A 24,538-nucleotide genomic window follows, 5' to 3' on the forward strand; every position below is an offset into this window, starting at 1 on the left:
GTGTTCAATTCTGGGCACCACAATTTAAGAGAGATATTGACAAGCTGGAATGTGTCCAGAGGAGGGCAACTAAAATGGTCAAAGTTCTGGAGGCCATGCCCCCTGAGGAGCATCTTAAAAAGCAGGGTCTGTTTAGGCTGCAGAAGAGAAGGTTGAGAGGAGACATGAACAATATGTTTAAATATTTGAAAGGTTGTCATAAGGAAGAGAGAGCCGTCATTTTCTGCTGCCCTGGAGACTAGGACTTGTAACAGTGAGTTCAAATTACAGGAAAGGAGATTCCACCTCAACATTAGGAAGAACTTCCTTATCATACAAGCTGACCAACAGTGGAACTCTCTGCCTCGGAGTGTAATGGAGGCTCCTTCTTTGAAGGCTTTTAAACAGGCTGGATGGCCTTTATTTATTTATTTATTTCCAACCTTTCTACCCCGTCCTTCTCAACCCCCGAAGGGGAACTCAGGGTGGCTTACAATGGCAGGAATTCGATGCCGATAACGTACAAACACAATTACAACAACGCTATACAAGAGAAAAGCATTAGATTAAAATCGATTAAAATACAATCGATTAAAATATGTTAAAACATTATTATTCATCATACAAGCCATCTGTCAGGGGTGATTCTATGACTCTATGATTCTATGAAATGTGATGGCTATCTCAAAAGTGTGGTGTTTCACTAAGGGCTTCTTGGGATTTAGGGCTACGTGAATGGGAACACTCCCAAACAAATGCTGAACATATAGTGTCTGAAGTATATTATTTAGGCAGATTATTATCCAGTCCTATTTGTTACACTTTACAAAATCTAACCACAAAGTTGTCAGTATTCTATTTTTGAACTTTTTGTATAAATATAGTACATATAAAAATAGAACTGTACCAATATTATAGACTTGAATGTTTTAGGATCAGCATCAAATTAGCTGTTTTATCATTTAGACCACCTCTAAAGCAAGTTTCTGTAATGCCACTTTTCTTTTTAAGTACAAGAAAAAGCGTACAATAAATGTTCGCTGTAATCAGTAAAAGATTTTAATCTTATTTTACTGAATATCTTTAGTAGGGTAGTTTTGAATGATTGATTGCTAAGTAACCCATGTCTGTAAAGTTCTTTCATCCCTTTGTGTAATAAGCTTCATCTAGTGTGGTCATTCTTTGAATTCATTACATGTCAGCACTCATAACATCTTATTGCTGTTATGAATTTCTGACCCTATTATAATGGGGAAAAGCTGCACAATATTCCTTAAGTAAAAATTGCTTGTTAATATAACTCCCCTTTCTTCTGAAACATGTAAGCTAATTTTAAGGAGTGCTCTGAACATTTACTACGGATTTGAAATATGAGTGTACCATTTTACCAATTTGACAATGGTTATGTAATTGAAAATAGGGGGAAACAATTTGAGATGGTTTCATAGTATTACTTCTTTATGGAAGTATTGTAGAAAGGCATTATTAAGATGTAGAAGATGATAACTAATGATATTCTCCAACTTAACCTAGGGTAATGCAGGGCAAGGGACACTTAGGCCATGCCTTCCTCGAACTTGGTATTACTCTGTTTGAATATTTGCTGTTTGCTTGTTCCACAGTCTATTTATTTGATAGCTCTTTGTGGCATTGGATGATGAGATGATTTGCTTTTTAACTATATTTACAAATAGTTAATTTTTAGAGCTTTGAGCATGGCACAGACTCACATTTGTTGACATACTACTTGTAATCCCTTTTTTACTAAAATGTCAATTACCAAGAATAAAATAAACGGAAATAGACAAATAGTGTAATGGCAAGAGAGATATTAGCTAATTTTCTCCTCCACATGTACCCCTTCAATCCAAATTTATCTCTTAGAATCTAATTAGCCATGAAGTATGTGTAATTTGTTTAATAATTTTGGTGTGTTGAGAACAATAAGGTCAGAATGGCAGCAGTGATTTGTATTGTTTCTCGGGTAGTTATTTAATGCAGTAGAGTCTCGCTTATCCAATGTTGGATAAGCAAAAATGTTGAATAATGAGGAATTAAGGAAAAGCCTATTAAACATCAAATTACGTTATGATTTTAGAAATTAAGCACCAAAACATCATGTTTTACAACAAATCGACAAAAAAAGCAGTTCAAAAGCAGTAATGTTATGTAGTAATTACTGTATTTACAAATTTAACACCAAAACATTGCAATATATTGAAATAGCAGTGGATCTGGGTGGGGGAGGCAAACTGTGTTGAATAATATAGAACGTTGGATGAGCAAAGACTCTACTGTACCTTGAAGCTAATATGGTATCTGTTGGTCTCTAAAACATTTGATTTTAATGCTTTTCAAGTTCTAAATGTCCTTTTATCTTATTTCATGGTGAATTGTCCTATTGATTTTATGCTAATTATATGTTGTTGATTGAATCTTGGTTTTTGTATATAAGGCATTGAATTTTGCTGTTATTTTTGTGTAAACTGCTTTGAGTCCCCTCAGGGGTGAGAAATGTGGTATATAAATACTGTAAATAAATAAATTTACTTTATTGTTTTTCTACTGATGAAAAGGCACATACAAATACAATGACTATCATACATATCCCTGCCTTTATCATTCCTCATAGTTAACCTGCTTAGAAGTGAAAGTGGACATTCTAGTATCTGGCTTTTTATTGTTAAAGAGCCTCCTCATTTTAATACAATTTGTTTTAATGATTTGCCTTGCATGCATATCTTACAGTTTTAAGCTTCTAGCTTTGACTGTTTTCACTTGTTAAAGTATGTGGGTGCTCGGAAAGGACATCATATTGCTTTTACTTGTTCTCTATACCGGTTTCTCCTTTAAACCTCTTGTTTGCTGCTTAGCCAGCACATACAACAGTAATTACATTGGAAGGCAAAGTTTTCATGATCTGTTCTTGCACTGGAGTGTAAATCTACTTGGACCTTTTTTGTTGCAGACATATTTTCTCTATACTGTTGTCACTTTAATTAATTTAGTAACACAATTCACATAATTAAGAATAATAAGGGGAGATCTTTATCAGGTATATTTGTGAGGAAATGGTGGTTTCACTTTTATTCTATTTTTTCTCTCCTGTGCAGAAACTTTTTTATATATAAACATAGATTGTCCTGGAAAGGAAAAGGGATATCTAGAAAAGAGCAAGTAGCTGAGACATTCACTAAGGCACAAAAATCAAGGCAGACTCAAGGGAAGTAATTGGACGGGAGCAGGGATGGAGAAACATAGTACAAAGAGAACCTGAAATAAAATGTTGTGTCATGGAGGATCACTCTTGTTTACTAGTTCAATTAATTAAGCATGCTCTCATCCAGGATATTCATCATCATCATCATTTAATAACTTATTAATCGCCCTACATCTGAGAATGCTCTAGGCAATTTGCAGCTAAATTATAAAAGATAAAATACATACATACAAAAATTAAAAATTAACAGAGATCGAATGCTCTAGTAAAAAGCCAGGTCTTAAGTGCGAGAGTAAAAGGCCCTAAGTCATGCATGGCTCTCATGTAGGGCGGCAAGGAATTCCACAAGGCAGGGGCAGAAATAGAAAAAGCCCTGCGTCTGGTCCTTTCCAAGTGCACTTCTCTAGGACCCGGTATATGGAGTAAGTCAAGTTGGGCTGGTTATTGCGACCTCCGATGATGGGAGAAGGAGAGGCGGCCCCTAAGGTACGATGGACCCTGGCCGTAAAGAGTTTTAAAGGTCAGAACTAGCATCTTATACTAGTATCCTATTCAATTCCATTCTCCAGTGTTTTCCATTTTCCACCCAATAGTCAAGTCTGAGCATTATCAGTTCTTGCTGGGCTTTTATTGTAGAGTTCCTCCTATTTTTTTCTTCTTCTGCATGTCCTTGGGATCATCAAAGGTCTCTCAATTAACTTTGATTGTCCGAAGGAGAGTTCAATCTTGATTTCCAATATCCCAGTCCAAGTACACTATTCCCCTTACACTATTCTGGATTTCACCTGTGTAGTCAGAAACTGCCTGCATATTTCTGTTTAATAGCTGATTTGTCCTGGCTGAGTGAATGGATTCCTGAGATTAGTAAGGAGAGCTGCTACATTCCTGATCAAAGTAAATAAAAAAGGCTCACCATTTATGTACACATATATTGTATTGACCTTTATCTGGAGAATAGTACTCTGTAATCTGTTTCCTCATGTTTGACACAGGACTAAGTAAATATCTGTCTTACTATATGCTAAATGCATTTACTAGATCTAGAACAGACCCACTGAATCAATGGGAACAAAATGAATTTCAATAATGAGAAATAGATAGTAGTACAAATTAAAAATGAAATGCGCAGATACAGGATGGGTGATACCTGGCTCAATAACAGTACACTTGAATGAGATTTATTTATTTATTTATTTCCAACATTTCTACCCCGTCCTTCTCAACCCCCGAAGAGGGGCTCAGGGTGGCTTACAATGGCAGCAATTCGATGCCAACAACATACAACACATTACGTACAACATTATACAAAAAATAAAACATTAAATTAAAATACATTGGAGTCTTTTTAATTTAAATATTTGCAATATTTAATAAATTATAAATCACACATAACTAATATTAACACAAAGCATACAATAAATCAGTTAAACAATTAAACATATATTTTATACATGTAATTGCTGCATGCACCCACCACCCATGGGACATATATTCATCCTTAATATTGATGATTATTATATTGATCTCGTCTCCAAAATGCTAATGTATGTTGATTTGGTTTTATTCCTATTTCTTTGACAAATATATGTTCTAAGAATTTTCCGCATATTACCTCAAAATCATTTCTTTTCATTAATCCCTTTTTACATTTTTTTCACAAGTCAGATTATCGTTTATTGCAATGTTCCACACCAGTTTGTACCACTCATGGATTTTGTAATACTTTTCTTTCCATTTTTTGGCTATAATTAATCTTAAAGCAGTAACAAAATTTACTATTATTTTTTTCTTTTGCCATCTCAATCTTATATCTTCAAGGTTTAATAGAAGTGCTATATTCAGATTTTTTTGGTAAATTAATCAATAGTATGTCATTAATTTCAACAACTACTTCATCCTATTTTTAAATATCTTTTCACACTCCCACCATGAATGTACATAAGTCCCTGTTTCCTTATTGCATCTCCAAAAATTATATATGTTGTTTCTATTATAATAACTTAACATAATTGGAGTCATGTATCATTTCCAAATTGTTTTATAACAATTCTCTGTAATTCTAATGGACATATTTTTCATAATTCTTTGTTTCAAAACTTTTAACCATTCACCCTCTGTAATATTGATTGTTATTGATCTTGGAGTCTTAGTGGACAAGTTGAACGTGAGCCAGCAATGTAATGCAGCAGCCAGTAGGATTCTGGGCTGCATCAAAGGAAGTATAGTGTCTAGAACAAGCGAAGTCATAGTGCCTTTTTGTTCTGCTTTGGTCAGACCTCACCTGGAGTACTGAGTCCAATTCTGGGCACCACAATTTAAGAGAGATATTGACAAGCTGGAATGTGTCCAGAGGAAGGCGACTAAAATGATGAAAGGTCTAGAAAGCATGCCCTGTGAGGAACGGCTTGAAGAGCTGGGTATGTTTAACCTGCATAAAAGACCTAATAGCCATGTTTAAATATTTGAAAGAATGTCATAAGGAAGAGGGTGCGGGTTTGTTTTTTTTTCTGCTCTGAAGACTAGAACTCAGAGCAATAGGTTCAAATTTCAGGAAAGGAGATTCCATCTGAAAATCAGGAGAAACTTTTGGCCGTAAGAGCTGTTCAGCAGTGGAATTCACTGCCTCAGGGTTTGGTGGAGGCTGCTACTTTGAAGGCTTTTAAACAGAGGTTGGATGGCCATGTGTCAGAGGTACTTTGATTGTGCTTTTTCTTCATGGTAGGAGGTTGGACTGGATGGCTCATGTGGTCTCTTCCAGCTCTATGATTCTATGGTAAGTCAACAGTTATGTAAATTCAACTAAATGGGGCCATACTTAGCACAGCAGGCTAAACCTCTGTGCTGCAGAAAAATCTTGCAGATTGCAAGGTCAGCAGTTTGAGCCTGGGTCGGGGTGAGCACCTGTCGTTCGCCCCAGCTTAACTAGCAGGTTGCAGCAGAAATGCAAATAGATAAAATAGGTACTGCTTTTAGTGGGGAAGTAATAAAAGGCATCCTTAAGGACATCGATTAGAGGAAAACTTCTTGGCATGGAAGATCGAACGACAGCATCCCCTCATGGCCAGAGTCAAGCAAAGCCTCCAAGGTGCCGGAAATAAGATGGGAAAAACTGCCTTTACCTCAGTTTGTGTTGTCTGTCTTGTTTAATTGTACAATCGGCATTGAATGTTTGCCGTATGTGTGTTCTTTGAATCCCTTTTGGCATGAGAAGGGCAGGGTATAAATACTGTAAATAAAACAAATAATAAATAAATTATGTTGCAGCTAACATTTCTATTTAAGACTCAGCTTCCATATTTGATATAATATTTGATACTAAACATGGTATTGACCATGTGACCTGGATTTCCTGCTCATAGGCACCTGTGGTTGTCTAATGATGTTTAGAGAAAAGAGAGGAATACACACACTCTGCTGCAACTGTCTGTAGTAAAGAAATGAGAAAGGAGTTGTCTTTGAATTGATGATCTGGAGAGAAACATGTACATGAAACAAGGGAAACTGTTTGTTACCGCTAGTGTGGCTGGGATGAGAAACGCATTGAGCCAAACTATTGTTATGACAGCAGCTCCTGTTACAAAAGAGAACACCTATTATTTGATTTTTAAAATATAGCCTATCTCTTTGCTGCACAAACTATTGCAGTGAAAACAATGAAATCATGCTTGTGATACAGTTTTCTAACGTGTGTACAGCTCCTCTGGATTATGGTCACTTTTTACATGAATATGCTGCATAAGATTTCTAAATGAAGCGGTTCTGCCTTCAAAATTAATAGTGAATGCAATGCTTATTTAGAGGTGAGTCCCCTTCATGGGGCATACTCATGTATAAGTGTTAACGGGATTGCAGATTATGGTTTAAAGACCATAAAGAGGGCATTTGGCCAAAAGGGTGGTGTGGTTCTTGTAGGATAATTCTGTTTCTATATACGCTCTTTACCAATGAACTCCTTTTTGTTTGAATAAAGGCAGATGGGGTAGCAGGACAAAAATGTTCTGGTAATTGCTTTTTACCACTTCCCTTCCTATATGAAATCCTTGCTTTTGTTACATATGCCTATACTGGAAGAATGTGGAGTCTATATATGTTTCCAATAGTTAACCATATTGTCTCCTTCTGCTTTGCAATTTGCTGTAGCAAAACCTATTTTTAAAGAAAGGCGACAGAGTGAAATCTAGTATAAATATATGAGCTGTGTACCTTAACTTGCTTCATAAAGCCTGTTAATTCAAGCCAGGCTAATCAGCATGTCTTGGTGTATGTCTTGCAAGGAATAATGGAGAAGTGAAAGGAGCAGTATCTCAAGATGGAGGAAATTTCCCATTTGTTTTTTCCCCTTGAGTAACATTGCATTGGCTTTCTTTTAATGATTTTGGCTCTGTTAGAGCTATCCAAAGTATGCTAGAGTTTGTCAAATTGTGTTCCATTATGGCGTGTTGTTGGAGCAAAAGAATGTTGGCTGAATAAAACTGGAATGATTGATCTCTCTGTTTTATATGATGGAGTTTGCTTATATATAGATTTCTGAAAATGCATGTAGGCATTTACAAGTGTTAGCTACATTTTGTCTAAATGAACATATGCAGTGTAGCTGACCTCTTTTTTCCTTTGCTGAAGTGAGTGTTCTCTGTGTATATTTCAGTACTTCTCATGTTTTGAAAATTAAATCTAGCATGAGATTTACCTTTTGCTGGTTTTGACTGATATGTGGTCTTGTCTACACATGAATCACATGAAAGGCAATATGCATAGGAGTGGGCTGTGGCTTGTGCTGTTGGAACTCCCTATAGTATGTTACTACATTGGGACAGAATAAAAAATCAGTACCAATTTGGGAGGCAGCCAGCTGTATTCTGTATTTGATACCACATCGTGAGATTCAAGAGGTAATGTTTAGACAGGTTATTCTCTAGCTCTCTTTCGCAATTTTAAGGGTACAGTGCACATACAGTAGAGTCTCGCTTATCCAACCTTCGCTCATCTAACATTCTGCAGTCTGACTCCTGCCTGGATCCACTGCTGTTTCAATACATTGCAATGTTTTGGTGCTAAATTCGTAAATACAGTAATTACTACATAACGTTACTGTGTATTGAATTTCATTTTCTGTCAATTAGTTGTAAAACATAATGTTTTGGTGCTTAATTTGTGAAATCATAATGCAATTTGACGTTTAATAGGATTTTCCTTAATCCCTCCTTATTATCCAAATTTTTCGCTTATCTAACATTCTGCAAGCCCGTTTATGTTGGATAAACAAGACTCTACTGTACTTTGAAAACACTGGGAGTGGAATAAGTCATTACATTTCCAAGTTGCATCCTGCCCATTAAAAGGTTTCCAAGGCATCTTTTAGCACATGTGTATTTACAGTCATATTTGTTCATAGGGATGTTTAACTCCCCCACCCCCTTAGGAGTTGTACATGGAATCTTGAATACCATGTAGTTTATTTCACAATTTATTATTTCCTTGGATCATACATTACTTTCTTTTATATCCACCTGTTCAAAGAGTCCTTTCCAAAGTGCCATCACATGAGTAACTTCTGAGGTGCCTTCTCCATTAAAGACCTTTGAGAATCAGCCAAAAACATCATTCAGCCTTGTTTTTTTCAGCCTGTGATAGTGCATAGTGAATATAATGGAGGGGGGAACTGTTTCACTCAGCTTTGATATAAATACTTGTCCTGGTAAATCGAGATGGTAAATGGTCTTATTCTCTCAAATGGCAAGTATTTTCAGCTTGAGTGGCTTCTTAGGGCTTTGTTGCTTTTGCATCCTTTAAGGATATTCTTTGCAGTCTGAAACATCACGACTTTTTGATGCCTTCTGTCACAGTCCCTCTATCTGTCATATCAGCTTATCATCCGCCCACAGATTCCTCCATGGTGTTTTCACAACCCATCACTAGATGCATTTGAAAGGACCTCTGCAGTCTTTCTGATTTTTTTAAAAAGCTTTCCACCTACATGGGAACTGAATCTTCTGCCCTCTATAGTTTACAAACGAACATGAGATTGCTCTTCAAAATTGTTTCAGGGATTTAATTAAGCTAATCATTCATTTTTACACTGCTTCTTAATAGGTGCAGAACACGCAACCAGCATCAGATGTATTCCAAATACAGGGATCTCTGTCAGATCACTGCCGCAGCAATCTAAAAGAAACATATCAGATGGGCAACACATATTTTTAAGCTGCTTCTAAGTGGGTCATATGTAGCATCACAACATTCTATACAATTTCATCTTATTGTGCTGGAACTATACATTTTTCTTAAACAATATATGGAGTTGTGTGGATTGTTTCAGAGTTTTCAGGTATTACACATATATGCATCTGATGTGACACTTTTGTGATATACATCCCTATACCATCTTCAGCTGAGCTGCTGTTTTCCATTTTTCTCTTGACTGGACATAGTCATCTAGAGAGCAAATCTACTTACCTGACTTCGAAGTAGTTGTGCTGGTCAGTAGGACTACAGCAGATGTTTGCTTACAATGGTATACACCTGTCTTGTGTATTCTGTTTTTCTTGAAAGAGAAAACATGTTTGCTTCTTCAAATGACTCAAAAGAACTATAGATTCCACAATAGGACCAAATTGCAGGTAGATTTTCCTCCAGGTTCTGGAAAGTTATAGTTGTCCCTCAGTGCAGAGAATAGCAAGCTATTCTTGGTAATGCTGCTGTTAGCAAGAAGGTATCTAGTCTATGTTAATGGATTTCTCAGAAATTAGACAGACTAGAAATTGCTTTTTAGACTCATTAAGCAACTAGTACCTGCACGTACTGATTTTACCATTAAACTCTTGGCCATGGAAGTTGTGAAGTTAATCTAATTCATCTTACTTGACACTACTAAACAATATTTTCAAGACTCTTGTGATGTTTCTCCTATCACGTGCTGGAAGTCTTCCTGAGAAATAAAGCTTTGCTTGCTTTCCTGACAGTGGATAATAAATTGACTGATATAATTCAGTCAGGGAGTTAAAAATGCACTGAAAATAATGGGGCATAACATGCTAGGGTTAACATTTATTCATAGATGATGCAATTAAATAAAATGGGCATTAACTTCAAGGTCAGTCACTAAAGTAATAAAACTGAATTTTTTAATTGAATCATAATTGCTTCCCATAGATACAAGCAAGTCAAGTAAAATAGATGTCAGCACTGCAAATTATGATTCTTACTCCTAATTAATTTCCTAATTCTGCATGGAGTTTTCTAAATCCTGGGCCTTGTTGTGGGTTTATTCACTGATCCAGGTGGTTTTTTGCTCTTTTCTCCCCACTTCAGATATCTCATAGAGGAAAAAGACAGTATGGCTGATTGCTATTTTGCTACAGACATCTGTGCATGGTAGAATTTAAAAATCTTATGCATTAGCAACTGTACACTCAAACAAAAAAGTATCCATAAAGAAAAAGATGACAAGAGAAGCTTCTCTGTGTTTTCTCCATATCATTCAAAATTACGTCTCCTATAATTCTATACACTTTCATGATATCTCTCTTACTCACTTTTTTTCAGAGTTGAACAACCCCATACCATGAAACCCTTCCTTACAGGACAGAATTCTCCAGTTCCCTTTGATTATTTTGGTTGTCTTACTCTGTACCATTCTAGCTTTATGATATTTACAGAACCACACACAATATTCTAGATATGATTGCACCATGAATTTGTATAAGGGCAGTATGATATCGTCATATTTGCCTGCAGTTTCTTTCTGATTTTCCCATTGTAAGTCTTGGTTCAATTACAGCAGCCAAGCACAAGATGATATTGTGTTGAACTATCTACCTTGCACTTTTTCTTAGTCAGTTACTGGCAACCAAGATTCCAAATACATGGGTAGCTAGGAATTTTTGCCCCTTTATGCACTTCAGTTTAGTGAATCTCATTTACTGTTTGATCACTGGCCAACACACATTTTTGTGTCTTAAATGTTTCTAGGTATATTTGGCCTGCTGATTCCAAAACTGACACCAGTTTTCCCCTATCAGCTCTTGTTTTTGAGATACAGAAGGCATGCCATCTTCCAGTCGCCATCTGCTTGCCTATAGAAAACCATTATAACCATATCTAAGAAACTAGAGCTGATGTGGTCTATCTAATGCACTGAATCAGTGCCCCAAATAACTCCAGGAACAGGCCTAAAAACCAAGACACCAAGAAAAATGTTTTGGGAGGTTGGGCTTTGTTATCCATTCTCCCATATTGATACTGATCACATTACCCTAAATAATTTGTCATCAACAAGCCTGGCTGCTTTACTGTCAACATCAAACTTCAGACTGTTTATTAGGCTTGTGCATTTCGGTTGCACCTCAAGCCATTTCTGCTATCCAGATTTCAAGGGACCCGCGTATCCGTTTTTCCCCGAATTGATGTTTTTTGTCTGTAGCTTAGATCCGGCCCATTGGCAGGAATGGGAGGTCCTTCTCAGGCTCCCCTTCCTGACATTTTAGGCCACACTTAGAGGATACATCTACCACTGTTAGTCTACCAAGATTCATAACATTTGGGTCATAGCCTGATTTTTAGGAATTTCTTTTCTTTCTAGAAATAAAATCTCCTTTAAAAATCCCAAAAAGGTATCCCTCACTAGCCCAGTCCTGTAACTTCTCCAGGAGCAGCAGCAAGGTACCATTCCTTCCTGCTAAATGTCAAAGATGCACTTCCAAATCACACCGTCCACTATTACACTTTCCTTACTAATTAAAAAATCAACAGCAACTTCTTCCAAAGTTTTGCATTTCTTGTTCTCACAGCATACTGGAAGAGGCCAGCAGCCCATCATCCACAAACAAGTAAGCAGTGTGTCCTCTTATTAGAAAAAACACTACTATATGATACAGAAATTATTAGGTATTGGTGATAAGATTAGATAGGTAAATAGGTAGTTTATCTGAGAATGGGGGTTTGCTTTTTGTTGGAATTCCTATAATTATTAATAACAATAATTGTTTAAAAATACTTTCTTAAAGAGAGGAGGGAGGATAGATAAGAGAAGAAGCTAAAGGGTGACTCAAAGCTCAGAGCCACCCTAAAAGAAAAGCACAGCCATCCACAAGTCCCCAATACCCACCCACACTTTCCAACTCCCAGTCCCACTAAATAAAGAATCAAGAAAATAAAATAAAGTTAAATAAAAAAAGATTCAATGCTTGAAAGAGGCCAAGCCAAAAGGTAAAGCTGAGAGCAAGCTGCAAGGACTGAACCTGTCTCTAGAGCCAGGACACAACTAAGTAATATAGGCGCTCACTCATTAAATAGACACAGCTTGCGTAAGACAAGTCACAGCTGTTTCTTCTATTCCGATTGGCTCAACAGGCAGGGCTCACACAGGGAAACCTCATGCAAAGATGTGGCAGCCTCTCGGCGTACCACTTGATCCTGAAAAGAGCAGTGACCGGCAGCCACGTGATCTTTCTCAGTTGGAAAAAATATGGTGGCAGAGCCCTTTCTGTTATGGGTGTGCAAAGAAGCCGAAGAAACTGAAGACGAATGGCCAAAACGAATCTGTGCACAAATCTACTGTTTATGATAAAGTTAAAAAGCATCAGTCTTTTAGAAATCCCTGAAGGACCTCACTGCTCACATCCCTCTACTATTGAAGGCACCAATCATTTATTCGTATTCTTTTCCTCCTGTTGTTTAACAAATTTTCAATCCATATTATCTCATGACTTTTCTGTACTGTTTTGGAACATATAAAAAATCTGAAAGAATCATGTAGGCAATGAATACCCAATCAATTCCTAGCCCTGTGTTTATTTAAACTTTCAAAAAAACTTTAAAAGACTGGTGAGATAGCACTTGCCTTACCTTACAGAGACCACATAGATTATTTTGCAACATGGCTTTTAGTTCTGTATGTTTATACCAAGTTGCCTAGAACAGATATTAAGCTAAATAGTCTGCATGTTACTAGATTTTTTCTGGATCCTCCACATTTAAAAATGGCATAGTTTATATACTGTCATTATTTTATATTTGTATGTATCACACAATATATTTTAGTTCATAAATTTAATTTTTGTCCTATTTGTATGTGCCATGTATTAGACATGCTGCAAATATGTTGTAAAATGTTGATCCTGTTGTCTATATATATTTATGCTTTGTATGTCTTGTCTGTGACCAAACTAAATTAAACTAATCAACATCTTCAGTGGTGAAGGCAAACAGAAACATTCATTCAGTTTGTTTGCAAACTTCTTGTCCTCCTTCAGAACTTTTTTTGTTTTGTTATCCAAATGTCCAACTAAAAAGGAAGCTGAAATGATGAAAATCTGAACCATTTCCTGTAAAGGACATAAAGATGGCTAAGATAATTGGACTTCTAAAATGTAAATACTAGTGAGTTCAGGAGAAGAAGTTTTTGTCTCCTCCACCCTATGATGAGCCCTGCATTACATCAGTTGTGTGAATGGAGTTAATATCCATTATTTTAGTTCTTCATTAGAGAAAAGACAGGGCACAGCAGGACTGGAAGGAACTTCTATTGGGACAAAGAATTACTCTTTGTCACAGCAAGCTGTGTTGGGCTTACATCGAGCAGTGCTCTGACAAAGCATAAGCTAATTTCATATTTTGAAAAGGTCAACAAACTCTGAGGTCAGTTATGCTTGACATAACAGAACAGAAGTTGACAACTTTGGTACACTTTCCAGGGTTATCAAACTCCATGGACTCCTTTCATTATTATAATGGCAAAAGCCCATTTTTTTCTTTTTGACCTGTTGAAAATTCTCAGAATGGAAAGCAGGCTGTGGAACAATGTATTTTCCAGTTGGTGTACAAGGCAAAGGAAATGAATGTATTCCCCCACCTCCCTGGCCAAGGATGGAAATCAGTTGTTCAAAGGAATTAAGAGAGCTAAGGACGCCTATGTTTGTCCCAGTGTTATTTTTGATATACAGGAACTGTTTTCCAAAGGGGGGAGGGGGAGGGGGGAAGAGTCATCTCTATGCCCAAGCAGTACTTTGTTCTCTTAAATATATTTTAACATCTCTTGGCAGGTTTGGATCCAGATAAACATCTAGGAAAAACACTCAATGAAATGGAACCTTATCTTTTGGAAGTAAGTATTATCAAAAGTATACGTGAACCATTTTATGCTTCAAAAAAAGTTATATATACAGAAAACGAACTGCGCTTTCTTATTTCTTAAAGCACTTATCTTTAGAAACAAAACAGCCAGAATTTAGCAAATGAAAAAGATACACTCTATCTTATGCAGACCACATGATAGAAGTGTTGTATTTGACAAATTCCACTTCAGATGTATTTTTCAGAACAGCTGTTCAAATAAATTCTCAGCTGAATCTTGGCTTAGCCATGCATGGGGTAGACATGATTAAATCAATAAGATTTATGGGACTTATTGCTGTCTTGTCTCATTGATTTCATTGGGTCTGCTATAGACATACCTAAGTCTGGATCAAGCCCGTTTCCTAATAGAAATAATCTCCCATCTTTGAGGAAAAATAAGTTTTTTCTGCATGGTGCATGGAATGTCTGTATTATAAATAATAGATGGATTATGCTCATGAACTGCACTTCATTGTATTGAGATTGTCACCAAAGAAAATTAATCACCATGAAGGGAATTGTAGTTAAGGACCTTTACCTTGAGACAGGGAGAAAATGTTGAATAAGAATTAGGTGTTAGTGGAGTAAGATGACTGGACTTACATTAGATTTCATTGGGTTATCCTGGAATAAATGCCAATAGTTATTCATATTATGAAGTATGAATTTGGTTTTGAATGTCTTTACACAACTGAATTCATTAATTTTAAGCTGAATGTGGGCCTCTCTATCTGAAGTCTGGCTATGAAAATCTATTGCTTTTTCCATGTCTGGATATATATTTAAGAAAATTGGTATATAAGAGAAAGAATGGGAACAGGAGAGAGATATTCCTGGAATCCCTTTGAAGAGTCCTAACATTGCTTAATGTCTTGTATCCTACAATAAACTGAATTAGATCTAGTTGTTCCAGCTTTATCACTAGGGCCTTAGTATCTGTCACCACCTATTGTATTAAAAAGGATGAAGTTGCTTGCCTATTCAGCAGGAGAGAACTAACTGAAGTACTAATGTGACTGAAGAGATGAAGGTATGCATATATGGAAAGACCTCCCAGATCAGAGATTTAACTGACTAAAGCTTAGGTCTGTTGACAAATCAAAATAAAAGTGCTATGGTGAGCATGCATAGTAGCTCATTCACACATGGAAATAAATAAGTGTCCACAGCTGCATGGTATATGGTAGACTTCTGCAGAGGTGAGAAGATCCCTCTTGTTTTTTTAGTGAACATATCATTTGTTGGATTTTCTTAGTGGGTCTGTAGGTTGTGTTTCCTCATCAGATTCCCTATGCGGTCCGTGGTTCTCATGCAGCTGTGGACAAGTCTACATAGGGACAACCAAACGCAGTGCCCAACCACGAATCAAGTAACATGAAAGGCACTACAGAGTACTTCAACCAGAGAACACAGCCATAGCAGAGCACCTGATGAACCAACCTGGATACAGCATGTTATTTGAGAACACAGACATTCTGGACCACTCTAACAACTACCATGTCAGACTACACAGAGAAGCCATTGAGACCCACAGGCATGTGGAGAATTTCAACAGAAAGGAAGAAACCATGAAAATGAACAAAATCTGGCTACCAGTATTAAAAAAACCTCTAAAATCATCATAATAAATAAAAACAGAGGAGCTCCAGACAAGAAACTGCTAATCACCTCTCAACAAAGGACTCCCCCAGGCAGTAAGTAGCCACACCTTGGAAACTGCTAGGCCATTAAATGCTAATCAAGGTGGCCAGTTGAAACATTCACACCTACCTCCAACAGACAAGAGTTCTTTCTCCCATCCTGGACCTTCCACAGATATATAAACCACATTTTTCTAGTTTCCAACAGATCTCACAACCTCTGAGGATGCCTGCCATAGATGCAGGCAAAATGTAGAGAAGGCTTCTGGAACATGGCCATGCAGCCAAAAAAACTTACAGCAACCCAGTAATTCCGGTCATGAAAGCCTTTGACAACACAAGTTATGTTTAACTTTTAGTGCTTTTTTCTGATTGGTATAATACACTGTTGTAACATGCAACATAAGAAGTAAATTGGAAATTTCATGTCGCCCCTTCAGCTGTTTGGCTGAAATGGCAGAATGGAATCTAGTGAGCATAGCTTTAAGAATCTTGGAAGAAGAAAGAAATACACTGTATGTATTTACATGGCCTGACCTATGAAACTATGTCGTATTTTTAGGATGATAGATTGGATGCACCTTTTGGTGGGGCCTAAAAAATAACAAGAGGTTGTGTGTTTGGTGGAGTAGAGATCACACACAGCCTTACAAATTAAATAATAACCTTTCCACAGTTAATATTTAATTTATTTATACCCTGCCTTTCTCCCCATGAGCTCAGGCTTGCCAGAGAGATTAAAACCAATAAAAAGGGGGTTATTTGATTATGTCAATAGAAAAGAGGAAGAAAATGGAAACGGTAGGACCTCTGTGAGGAGAAGGTGGTGAAATGCTAACAGGGAATAGAGAAAAGGCAGGGCTGCTCAAAACCTTCTTTGCCTCAGTCTTCTTCCAAAAGGAGATTGGGGTTCAGCCTGAGCAATACGGAGAAGACGAGGTAATAGGGGAAATGCAAACCAAAAATAAGTTAAGAAGTAGTCCAGGAATACCTGGCAACTATAAATGAATTTAAATCTCCAGGGCCATTGAACTACATCCAAGAGTATTGAAGGAACTAGCAGAAATCATTTCAGAACCAGCGGCAATAATCTTTGAGAATTCTTGGAGAACAGGAGAAGTCCCAGCAGACTGGAGGAGGGCAAATGTTGTCCCTATCTTCAAGAAGGGAGCCCCCGGTGGCGCAGTGGGTTAAACCCCTGTGCCGGCAGGACTGAAGACCGACAGGTCACAGGTCCGAATCCGGGAGATGCGGATGAGCTCCCTTTATCAGCTCCAGCTCCTCATGCGGGGACATGAGAGAAACCTCCCACAAGGATGATAAAACATCATATCATCCGGGCGTCCCCTGGGCAACGTCCTTGCAGACGGCCAATTCTCTCACACCAGAAGCGACTTGAAGTTTCTCAGGTCACTCCTGACACGACCAAAAAAAAAAAAGAAGAAGAAGAAGAAGAAGAAGGGAAAAAAGAGGACCCAAACAATTACCATCCAATCAGCCTGACATCAATACCAAAAACATTCTGAAGCAGATTATTAAGGAGGCAGTCTGTAATCACTTAGAAAGGAGTGGTGTGATTACTTACTTGTCTTTTCTTTCCAATTATATATGGTAGTTTATTACAGATTTTATTCTTAATGAACAATGGCAACAATAACCAGCATCTTTTCCTAGATGTGGTTTACTTAGTAGTACTGAAGAGCAGTGTGGGAGAAAGTTGTTCAGTAAATACTCTTTCGTGTTGGTAGTGGCTTTGTGTTTTTCTATAAATGTCAAAATATATAAATATTTCACTAGATATTTAATTTGCTTTTATAACTTAGTGAAACTGAAGTATAAACACCAGCTGCAGAGGTAGTTGAAGCTATAGTTCTAAAAATATTTCCTTTGATTTCTGTCGGGGGCATGATGTGTATGAGTGAAAGACGAAGAATGAATGTGAGGGAAAGAGATCAGAGGGAAATAGGCCGGTTTTGGGATGTTTCTGGTATTCATCTGCTAATTTCTTTACTCTCAGTTTTAGGTATTTTTGTGGTCTTCCTAAAGTCTCATCTTCCTTTCAGCCCTTATGACAGAAAGGGCATATTAGTCACCAAGAGTTGTGCTTTGTTACAGAATTCACACAGACCTACTATTCACTTAAGGCATTTTACATTTATGTGAATTATGCTTCAAAGGGGGGGGGGGGGGATAAATTATTACCCCAAGTTTCCATCCATTTGATATATAGTCAGTGTTATTTGTATATGTGAAGAAACCTGCCAATGTAGCTGCTCATCACTCTATACTTCCTTTAAAAAGTTCAGGAGGCAGAAAATCTCCTAGGGCTTTATTATTATTTAATGATAGAATAAATGGGTTGATTTCCTAGGTGGTGACTGGAACCCATTTTGACAGGGCATCAGTATCCCTACAGCTATCAACACTGTTAACTATTTTATCTATTTCCATTTCAGCTTTAAATAAATCCATTCCCAGTCTTTAGTTGAGATTGGAATCATGGGATGAAAACTAAAAGTTCTAAGTTTGACTGATACTAATTGTCAGAATCCAATAACATTGTCGTTGATCCAGGAAACTCCTTGATTTAGGACAATTCAAAAACACCAGCTATTTGAGGAATGATCCCAACAAGGTCTTAAACCACAATTTGTCTGAAATTCTAAAGGCTGAAGGTTGACCCAAGCTCAAAAAGTTCAGAATTCACTGAATATGAGTGGCTTTTTTTCTTGCTGGTCTTGTGTCAATTCCAATGCTGTGTCACAAGTCACACTAATTGAGCAAGTTCTTCAGCTGAGCCTTTCTGTTGGTGACAATCTTTACACATCCCTTTATTTTTAAAATCTTTTTTTGTCCCTGGAGTTCCTTCTGGGTCTTCAGAGGGCCACTTTTTCAAGCACAATCCATCAAACAAAACAATCTCTTACTTTCTTTTGAGCATGCAGGAGAGGATTCTGTTTCAAATATTTTACTTTTCTTCTGTGTCTTAAACTTTTGAGGCATTTTAAAAATTCACTTGGTGTCCTTTTTAGAGTGACCTCTTGTGCACTTATGTGAACCTTCAACTAGAACCTTGCTGTTGTCACTGCTGTTTCTCAGCATATCTCTCTCCTGGGTTATGAAGAATTCAGTCAACGTTGTTAACGGTCCCTTGCTTTCCCAAAGAAATTTATCCAGTTCATTTATTTAAAAACACTGGTTGCTGAGGGACCCCACTGCTCATATCCATACATATCACAGTCCCGAAAGAATGTGTTGCTCAAGAATGTTTAATAGGAATGAAAGCATTTTTCTAGTTCTTCCTGTCTAAGCAGTTCAAAAGACAAGCTTGTGTCAGCAGTCAGTCCAAGGTTTAAACTGCTTAAGCCAATGCTGCAACATTATTTCTATTCTACTTGTTCTTTCACCACTTTCCAATTGATAAGAAGACTTTCCTTCTTACTCCATCACTTATACATTTACTTAGGAATCTTTGGTAATGGACTTTGTCAAAATATCTTGGAAAATTGAGAGTCTCTTTGGTGCCTCACATCCAAATATTTATGGACACTGTTTTCCGAAAGCAAATTTGACAAACCCAAAGAGACCAAAAGGTTTCCAGTTTAGATGCTAGCAATTATTGATACATGGCTGTAGTTATAATTCAAATCCAGGTACAAGTCTTGCCAGGCAACAGGTAGGGAAAGCTTATTTATTATGACCCAAATTTGTCTGAAAATATGAGGAACTAAAACACAAATGGAATGGTCACTACTCAACCAAAGTGTGTGTGTGTGGTCTTCATGAATATATACCAGCTATATGCTTTGTAGCAGCATTATGCAATCCTTAAATACAGTCAGGAGATTTAAAATTTAATATTTATTTTTTATTTATTTAGGGCATTTATATCCCGTCCTATCTCACCTCCGGAGAGGGACTCAGGGTGGTTCATAAATGAAAACTTGAATGCTTTTGCTATCCTGTGATTGTGGCGCAGCTGGCTGAGTGTCAGCAGCATTAAGATCACTCTGAGCAAAAGGTCATGAGTTCGAAGCCAGCCCGGGTCGGAGTGTGTGTCCGACCAATTGTGTAGCTTGTTGTCGACCTTTGCAACCCGAAAGACAGTTGCATCTGTCAAGTAGGAAAATTAGGTACCACCTATGTGTGGGGAGGCTAATTTAACTAATTTATGAGGCCATAAAAAGACTCCAGCAAAAAGCACCCCAGCAAAGCGTGCGGGGAATGCGGAAGTACTTCATCAGTGTCGCAGATGGACGATGAAAGAGACAGTTCCCCTGGTAGCTCCCCTTGTTCTTCCTAAAACCATGGAGGAAGTCCTTGGGGCTGTGAGGGTGACCACATCAGCTCTAGACCCTTGCCCATCTTGGCTAATTAAATCGGCCGGGGGGGGGGGGGGGTTGGTTGATTGGTTTGTGTTGATCATTAATGCATCGTTGGAGCAAGGGATTTTTCCATCCAATCTGAAACAGGCTGTGGTTTGGCCACTCCTTAAGAAGGTCTCCTTTGACTCCACGGTGCTGAACAATTACAGACCGATCTCCAACCTCCCTTTTTTGGGTAAGGTACTGGAGCGGGTGGTCGCCTCCCAGCTCCAGGGATTCTTGGATGACATCAATTACCTAGATCAGTCACAGTCTGGCTTCAGGCCTGGTCACGGCACCGAGACAGCCTTGGTCGCCTTGGTAGATGACCTCCGTAGAGATCTGGACAGGGGGAGTGTGACTCTGTTGGTTCTCTTGGACATCTCAGCGGCTTTCGATACCATCGACCATGGTATCCTTCTGGGTCGACTCTCTGGGATGGGTCTCGGGGGCCCGGTTTTGTCGTGGCTCCGGTCCTTCCTGGAGGGACGAACCCAGATGATGAAGCTGGGAGATGCCTGCTCGGACCCCTGGCCCTAGACCTGTGGGGTCCCGCAAGGCTCCATTTTATCTCCCATGCTTTTTAACATCTACATGAAACCGCTGGGAGAGGTCATCCGGAGTTTTGGAGTTAGGTGCCATTTCTACGCAGATGACACCCAACTCTACTACTCTTTTCCACCTAATTCCAAGGAGGCCTCTCGGGTGCTGGACGAGTGCCTGGCTGCTGTGTCTATCTGGATGAGGAGGAACAAGCTGAAGATCAATCCCGACAAGACAGAGGTCCTCCTGGTAGATCGCAAACCGGATCGGGGTATAGGGTGGCAACCTGTGTTGGATGGGGTTACACTCCCCTTGAAAGCACAGGTCCGTGGTTTGGGAGTCCTCTTGGATTCATCGCTCATGCTTGAGGCTCAGGCGTCGGTGGTGTCCGGGAGGGCTTTTGCACAATTGAGACTCGTGCGCCAACTGCGACCGTACCTCGTGAAGGCTGATCTGGCCGGGGTGGTCCATGTCTTGGTCACCTCTAGATTGGATTACTTTAATGCGCTCTACGTGGGGCTGCCCTTGAAAACGGCTCAGAAATTCCAACTGGTCCAATGGGCAGCAGCCAGGATGCTAACTGGGGCTCCTTACAGAGAGAGGTCAACCCTCCTGTTCAAGGAGCTCCACTGGCTGCCATTTATTTTCCGAACCCAATTCAAGGTGCAGGTGCTTACCTACAAAGCCCTAAACGGTTTGGGACCTGCCTACCTGAGTGACCGCATCTCCATCTATGAACCCACACGTTCACTTCGGTCATCCGGTGAGGCCCTGCTCGTGATTCCACCTGCATCACAAGCGCGGCTGGTGGGGACACGAGACAGGGCCTTTTCTGTGTTGGCCCCCCGACTCTGGAACACCCTCCCAAGAGATCTTAGACAGGCCCCTACATTGGCAGTCTTTAGAAAGAACTTAAAGACCTGGCTGTTCCGATGTGCCTTTCCAGAATAGGAAATCTCCAATAACAAGTCCTCGAAGCACTTTTAGTAGAACTAAGAGTATTGCACACCGTACACTGCACTTGCCCTATAATCCTACATACCTCTTGCCACATCAGCACTTTTAATCCTGTACCCATTACTCTGGCCCGGCCCAGTTTTTATTGTGTCTTGATATACTGTCTATTGCATGTCGTCAATATTGCTTTAACTGTTTTTAATTTTGCCTTTGGTGTTATATTGTTTGTGTTGTGTTTTGTGGCCTTGGCCTTTGTAAGCCGCATCGAGTCCTTCGGGAGATGCTAGCGGGGTACAAATAAAGTTAATAAATAATAATAATAATAATAATAATAGCCAGAAAAAGTTAAATAGCCTCTGTGTATGTCTATATACGTTGTATGTCTAATTGGCATTGAATGTTTGCCATATATGTGTACATTGTAATCCGCCCTGAGTACCCTGCGGGGTGAGAAGGGCGGAATATAAATGCTGTAAATAAATAAATAAATAAATAAATAATAAAGCACACTTTTTTTCTTAAGTGACATAGCTTATTTATTTATTTATTTATTTAACGTATCCGAAGCGAATCAAGGATACAGTGAATTTTAAAACCACTAAGTTTAAAAAGTTGTCATTATTTTAAGTTCCTTTGACCAGTAGCTGGCCACTTGGAGTGCTTCTGGTGTCACTGTGAGAAAGGCTTCCATTATGCACGTGGCAGTGCTCAGGTTGCATTGTAGTAAGTGGTCTGTGGTTTGCTCTTCTCCACACTCGCATGTCATAGATTCCACTTTGTGGCCCCATTTCTTAAGATTGGGTCTGCATCTCATGGTGCCAGAGCAACATCAACGAATCACATAGAATTCTATGGAGTTCGTTGGTTATAATCCTAAATCCTGATGCAGATTAACCTAGTTAATGCAGTTAGTTTGAAAGAGCCTATATCTTCCAGATTCATTTTAAAGATGGATCTCTCAGTATCCTTTTAAAAAAAAGACGTATGCAGAAAGAGATAGCATGTGTATTTTCTGTGAACCTGAAGCAACTACAAGAGATTTTGCCCCCAATTTAAAAACTTCAATTAAGATCCAAAAATATGTCCATGTGAGAGCACACCCAACAGTTGAAAGGCAAACTCTAAAGAAACACTTACTTATACAGGAAGCTGAGCTATTCCAGAATGGCAAAAAGGACACTACTGGGAACTCTGAAGTGTTTGATCTTCATGTCCAGGAAGGATTTGTGGCACCAAAGACTCAGTATTAGAACAATCCATTTTAGGAAATATATAAACAGTTATTTCTTTCTTAGTGTGAGGCACTTAATGTGGATATTAATAAGAAAAAGCAGGCAAATATTTCATTGTTCCAAATATAGGTGCATTTTGTAGCTGTTTATACCTGGCAGCATCTCTGTATTCAAACAGCTTTTCAGCAGTAGTTTTTGGCAGGAAGAAGAATAAGCTGTTTTGACTAACTGTTTTGTAAGTTGTCCATTCTTATTGCATCAGCATTAATTATTCTTGATGGATTTGTCCTACAAGAACCTTACAGCAGCTCCTGACAGGTGGAGCTATCTTTTATGTCAGCAGTGTGAGCTTTGGAAGTGAAAGCTTGATTAAGTGAATGTTTGGTTATTTTTAGACAAAGAGATATTCTCTCATTAAAAGGAAAATGTCTGATAACATAGGCCTGGAAAAGATAATTTGATCTTTATTTGAAAAAAAGATTTCAATTTACCATCCAAAATGGGTAAACAGACATGATTTAATTATATGACAGATAACATCTTCATTTGAACTATATATATTTCCCTAAAGGAAAAGGTTGAAGGAGAATGAAAACAAAAGAGCCTTCTTAAATATTCCAGCTCAGTCAAGCTGATAAATTTTAAAATGTGATTGGGATTCCAATAAAGGTACTAAGTTCATATGTATTTGTTACTTCATTCAAATGCCATGATGTGCTGCCACTTTTGCTATGCCATGTTGACTGCTTTCTTTGACTCATACCATTTGGCTCAACACATAGTTGTGGGGGCCTATGTGAAATGTGTTATCTCCCCCCACCCCAGTTATCTCAAAAGTGGGTTTTTCGAAAGGGAAAGAAGTAGAGTAAAGCAAAATAATTATTTATTTATTAAGAAGACCAAAAAGGTGTTTTAAAAACCTATTTCTAACTATATCTAAGAGGCTGTGAGTATAACAGCTTTGGACTAACACACACATGGGTTTTCCCACCCTCTGATGTTTAAAAAGTCCAAATAATGCAGGAAGCAGGTTCTGGGTGAAAGGACTTTGGCGATTTCTGCTGCTCTTGTGTCTGTGGAAATTCTTCTGTGGGATCTCTCTCTGCAATCTCTGCCTTTGCTTTGATACTATGGAAATCGGTCTTGATTTTCTGAGATTTCTCTTTGTTTCTGTGTTGCCTCTGTGGAAATCTCTCTTAAGAGTCTGGTGGAAGATCTCTGGGGGCTCTCCCTCTGTAATCTCTCTCTGTGCTGGAAGATCTTCCTCATTTTGCCCTTCTGCCTATATTTAACCTGGAGTGCCATCATTTGGAGTGAGGGAAATATCTCTGGGTGGGGTAAAACATGGCTTTAATGTTGTCTTTTCGGGAGTTCAAAGGAAAAGGCTCCATGTGCTTGAATTGATGGGTGCAGACAAAAGGCTCTGTGTGTGAAGAGACAGATACGAATGTGTCTTCTCTTAGTCCGATAATGCCTCCTAATGACTCTTCA

At 38.4% G+C, this 24,538-nt stretch overlaps 1 protein-coding gene across 2 annotated transcripts in view; it reads left to right on the forward strand.

Moving 5' to 3' along the window:
- DPH6 (diphthamine biosynthesis 6) overlaps window positions 1–24,538 on the forward strand; it is a 317,073-nt gene that overhangs the window by 76,013 nt on the left and 216,522 nt on the right. For both annotated transcript variants that reach the window (XM_060759870.2, XM_060759864.2), the window contains exon 6: window positions 14,239–14,300. In XM_060759870.2, coding sequence (XP_060615853.2) covers window positions 14,239–14,300 — 62 coding nt within the window. The remainder of the gene's footprint in view (window positions 1–14,238; window positions 14,301–24,538) is intronic.

Source organism: Anolis sagrei, chromosome 1, assembly GCF_037176765.1.
Source record: "Anolis sagrei isolate rAnoSag1 chromosome 1, rAnoSag1.mat, whole genome shotgun sequence".
NCBI lineage: Eukaryota > Metazoa > Chordata > Lepidosauria > Squamata > Dactyloidae > Anolis > Anolis sagrei.